General features: G+C 35.2%; 1 protein-coding gene across 1 annotated transcript; it reads left to right on the top strand.

Annotated features, from left to right (window-relative positions):
• Positions 1-4,046: 4,046 nt before the first annotated feature.
• On the top strand, positions 4,047-5,383 carry LOC135127352 (uncharacterized). Its single transcript, XM_064053799.1, has 2 exons — positions 4,047-5,269; positions 5,347-5,383. The coding sequence occupies exons 1-2, from the start codon at positions 4,047-4,049 to the stop codon at positions 5,381-5,383; spliced, it is 1,260 nt and encodes a 419-aa protein (XP_063909869.1).
• Positions 5,384-5,769: the final 386 nt, after the last annotated feature.

The raw sequence follows: 5,769 nt of genomic DNA, 5'->3' as shown, positions 1-5,769 counted from the left end.
ATAGCAACTATTTTCGATCTGCCCATTACAAATACCTACTGTCTTTTATACAATCCTCTATTTTTGTCTGTTTCTTCTCTCAGTCTTTTGTATTCTATTCATATAGTTTTGCCACGGTTTATCATCTCTATCAATACAAGAGAATTTTCTTTCTACTCTACTTTAAATTTTCGTTTCTGAATCATAGTGTTCAACAAGTTCAACCTCTGTTGGTATGTAATCTACTTCAGTACCCTTCTCTATTTTTACTCTCTCTAGCGCTTCGTTTAATTCAATTTCTTTTGTCTCATTAGTTCTATCTTTCATCTGTATCTGTTTCAAGTCCGTCAGTGATGTTTTCCAGTCTGGATTTTCCATTACTGGGAATAATTTGATCGCTTCGTGCGGCCTTTGTTGTTCTTTCGGCTAAATTCTTGACAAGACTTTCAGTTTTATACAAAATATTTTGTATCCATTTCCTCATACATTTTGATCCATCTCTTCACATATTTTATCCCAGTCCATAGCATTCGCTTTTTTAATAGCTTTTCTGAGGTACTCTTTTGCACATATCTTATATCTGTTTCGTTCTGGTTTCTTATCTTCGTCTCTGGCGTTCTGTCTAGCATCTAGCTTAATCATTTTTCTTTCATTTTGTATACATTTGTGTCTTAGTTTTGGTACTTTGGCGTTTCACCAATATATCGATATCCTTTTCCTTGTTCTGTCGTGTGTTTTTTTTTCGGTAGCGTCTTGTCACAAATCTCTTGTAGCATTTTTTGAAAATCTGTTGGCTTTACCTTAGTTGGATCTAAGTCGGTGTCGTTTGTATATTTCTGCAGTTTACCACTGCCTCGCCAAGCCCATTTTTGAATCTCTTTCCTCTCATTTTTTTTATATTTGTTTATATGTTCCTTGCCATCTATATCTGGTTTCTTATGTTCTTTCTTACCTGTTCCTGCTTTATTCTCTTGTTGTTGTGTTTGATGACACTCAAAGTGATTTATTATTGTTGACGAGCTCAGTGACATAGACATATGTTACCTCTAATGAAAGTGACCTGACCTGACCTTATCTTTCCTGACCTGACTTGACCTGACCTGACCTGATCTGCACAGATCTGATCTAATTCGACCTGACCCGACCCGACTCGACCTTAGAATATGAAACAATAGGTCTCCCGATTCCTTTCGTATACCGTCTGTGTCAATTTTTATTAGACGAATAATTTTTTAAACTAATGGTCTGATTGTTGTCAAATTTTGAATGTTATGAGGTCACTTCAACATTTTCTTTGCCATTGACATGCAGATTTTCCCAAAAAATCAAAATTTTATTACATTTTACAATAAATATAAGAGGAACGTTGAGCAAATGCTCATTAGCTCAGTGGTTTATAGTGGTGTACTAATAACGCGAAGGTTGGGGGTTCGACTCCCTGTAGGTCACTGTTTTTTACTTACACTACGACTGTGTATCTATTTTTTTTTTTTTAAAGGGAAGAAGGAATTAGAAACATATTTTTATTCACCATGTTGGTTGCGATTGTTGCGATTATAATATAGTAAACGTATGTGATTAATAACTTACCTGTAAATCCTTTTCTTTATGCTAATTCAACAAGAAATACTTTAGCCGCAAATAAATCGCCAACAAAAATCCTGAGGGCGTTCTTGTTCACCACATTTAAACAAATTAAGTCATTAGCAAAATCTCATCTTAGGTGTATATATACTCAACACCGCATACTAATGAACCTAGGTTCGTTCGCGCTTTATTTTTATTTGTTTTTATCACAAAATAAAAGCGACCAGTCGAATCACGGTTCTCACTTCGTGAAACGCTGAATTTCATGTAGAAGCGGAATAAGAACGAGATTCTCCCTGCATACTGATGAAAGCTTTTAATACAGATTCAAACGAAAGCACGAAAATGAAAATTTCATATTCTATATTTGTAAACGAAGACTTCGCTCTATCACAGCCATAATTACATCGCTTTCAGAAATTGGAGAAACTCACTTCGGAAAAATCCGATCCCATAAATTATTTCCATAAGGTTATGGAGGTCAGGAATATAAAATAAACCATCCCGCTGGTCAGTAGCTGGATCGGTAAACTGCCACTTATCGCAGCCTACATGCTGACATGAATTTATGAAGCGGCACTCGATGGTAATTGTATCCGAGAAGACGAAAAATACGATTTCTCTTTGCCCGATCTATTTTTAATGCTGTCAATTCCGCTCACGACGGCAGCGATGTACAATTCGCTTTGATGACTGTGCAAACGAAGGTGGAGTGGTGCGTGAGATTCCTCGCTGATCTAACACGGAGTTACTTTACATTGTCTTAAGAATGCAGGTCCCTTACCTCACTCGAGCTAAAAATGCTTTCGGCGCACCGAAATTGAATGAGAACATACGCCAGGTTCTCCACACAAAGATACCATTAAGCTATATTGCCATGATTGATGACTTCTCTTAGCAACGTATATGAAAAGGAAAATGTAAATATAACATGAAAAGCTATTACTCATCTGAGTTACGTGATACATTGAAATGTTTATTTTTAGAAAGAAAATTATTTTGCGAATTCAAACATCATTACTGAAGCGGGTGCCATTGAAGTGGCTGCGCTCCAAAACGGGAGTTACGCAAGGAGCGGACCGTAGACCGTTGTTACTAGCTTGACTAATGCGACTGCCGATACTGGGACACCAGACGAACATGGATTTATGGGAAAGAAATTGAGCTACGACAAGGTTCAATGATTTATCGACGCGTCATTATAATTTTTATATGTAGATGTACATTAGACATGCGGCCCACACTGATATCAGATAGGTGTTTAAGTGGGCATCGTAAAACATTAGCTTGTAAACAATAGATCAAGCAATAAATTATGTGGTTTTACTTGATCCTTTTTAACATAATGGTCCGAAGCTTCACTTAAATTAAGTTGAAAATATTGAAATTTACAACTATTGGATCTTCATGCCTTTCTTGACATAACTTATTAGTGTGTTTTGACAAAGTCATTGTTGTTTACGAATTAAAAATGACGACCTCAGTGTATATAACATTATCGGCTGTGGGTTAATTACCTCAAGGCTTGCGTCTGCTCTGGTTTTGTCCTACTTACCTAAATATATGGGGAACATCATCTCGGTTACAGGAGTTGTTTTTTAAAAATATGAGACATATCGCTTTAAAAAAATATACACATATTTTGAATTAACAAACTTGGGTCCAGGGGAGCTCCTAATTTTATATTCATGTCTAGTGTGCAGTTTTTAATTAAACAAATGTATAAACTTGACAAATTTTTAGACGACCTTAAGATGGTTTCTCGAAGAAAAGTGTGAGCGTTCTTGCGGTCTATTCAATATACCGATAAATGGAATGTCTCCAGTTCGGATTAGGATGTCTTAATTACTGTTCTTTTCAGGTAAAAATTCTACCGAAATGTGTTGATATTTGTTTCATAAAGGTACAGTTTGAAAATATTACAAAAATATGCATAAAATTTATTAAATTATGTAAAATGTATTAAATCAAAAGATAACTTGAGCACTGAGGAGACTTCCCATGCTTGCTGGGATTATGGACATTGCGTGTTTTATAAAAATTTAATCAAGAAAGTAAAGTCTGACTTGTTTGGTATATCTGATTTGTAGCAATTAACTTCTTTTGCTGCTTCTAGATCGATATCTGCTAAAACTTTCAATTTCCCTATTGATCATCAGTCTCACAAAAGTCATTCTATTCTGTCTTGCTATTGTCAGTTCACGAGGGAAGGTAACACTAAACTAATTAATATTTTACCTAATTGTTTGTCTTGTCTTCAACAGCACGGCAATATCACTTCCTCCTATTCTCAGATTTCCATTTATTATCAGAATGTTCGAGGCATCAACACTAAATTAGTTGATTTTTATAATTCTATGTTTTGTTGTGAATATGACATTGTATGCCTGTCGGAAACATGGCTTAATACTTCGGTCCTAAACTCTGAAATTTGTCCAGGTCATTTCCACATAGTTAGAGCTGATAGAAATTTTGAAAAAATGAATGTTTCCCGAGGAGGTGGAGTTCTATTAGCAGCTCGTCAACCAGTTGCAGTCTATAGTTTAGATTTGTCATCAAAAGGCTTTAATGACTTACAGTTTACAGACTTATTAGGTGTCAAATGTTCGTTGGGACAGGTATCTTTATACATTTTTGTGGTTTATATTCAACCGGGCGCATGTACTGATGAATTTGAATTGTTATTCGACTTACTTGGGAACTTGCCTGATCTTTACAATCGAAGAGTTATTATAATAGGAGATTTCAATATTTCGGATTATGATTTTACTTCTTCTAGAGCTAGCAACTGTAGCAGAAAATCTTCTATTCTTCAAAATTTTCTACAATTTGGCGAGTATCAGCAGTATAATAATATTGGCAATATTAATGGTCGTTGTCTCGATCTCGTAATCTCCAATTTCAATTGCACTGTACAAAAATCTGCTGACCCTATGTTGAAAGAAGATAACCACCACCCATCCCTCCTAATTACTTCCACCATACGTGATAATAAATTGAAACATATTAACACCAATAATTCCCAGCCGAAACAGTGGAACTTTCGGAAAGCTGATTTCCCGAGCTTATATAAATCTATAAATGATACTGACTGGTCTAGTCTTAAGAATATGCACAATGTCAATACTGCGTGCTCGTATCTGTATGACAAGATAAATACTGCAATCAACTCGCATGTACCAAAATCTAGTTATAGACGTAACTCAAATTTTCCATCCTGGTTTACTCCAGTTATTATTGGTAAGCTGAAACGCAAGTGGAAGTTATTACGTAAATTCAGACAAACTGGGAACACGGAAACTCATGATGAGTTTAAAATAATTAGAACTGAAATTAAGAAGGACGTTAAAACAGCATATAGTAGTTATATATTGAATTTGGAATCTAATATCAAATCTAATCCGGGTAAATTTTGGTCACATGTTAACAATTTAAAGAACTGTAATGGTATTCCCTCTCAGATGTCATACTCTAACAGTCTTTTAACAAATCCTTACGATATTGTAAATGCATTTGCTGAACATTTCTGCAGCAACTTCAATCTAAACAAGGGTCCCACAACTATCGCTGACGCTTATTCAGAGGATTCGTTTAGTAATAATATTATCTGTCCTAATATTTCTGAATCTGATGTACTGTGGGCTTTAAAGAAAATTAAACCTAACTTTACATCTGGTCATGATAGGATTCCAGCTTTTCTACTGTTCGACTGTGCATCCATTTTAGCTTTTCCTCTTATGATAATATTCAATCTAATTTTTCGAACTGGTGTGTTCCCAGATGTGTGGAAATTGTCTATCATCTCACCTATCTTTAAATCTGGAAATAGAACTATGATTGAAAATTATCGGCCTATATCGTTAATCTGTAATTTTGCGAAAATTTTTGAGACTATTCTACATAAATTTATCTCATTTAATACCCGGAGTTTAATCACTGTGTCTCAGCATGGATTTGTTAATGGACGGTCTACCACCTCCAATCTCTGCGAATTCACGCAGTTTGTAGCTGATAATCTTGATGCTAAACGCCAGGTGGATGTGGCCTATACAGATTTTTCTAAGGCATTTGACAAATTAGATCATGGCCTTTTACTTGTAAAACTGCGAAATTTCGGCTTCTCAAGTGCCCTGTTTGACTTAATTAGTTCCTATTTATCCAACAGAGTTCAAGTTGTAAATTATAATGGCTATGAATCCTCCA

This window comes from Zophobas morio, unplaced genomic scaffold, assembly GCF_036711695.1.
Source record: "Zophobas morio isolate AGI-343-1 ecotype UQ-CSIRO unplaced genomic scaffold, CSIRO_AGI_Zmor_V1 ptg000011l, whole genome shotgun sequence".
NCBI lineage: Eukaryota > Metazoa > Arthropoda > Insecta > Coleoptera > Tenebrionidae > Zophobas > Zophobas morio.
This window is presented reverse-complemented; position numbering and strand designations above follow the sequence as displayed.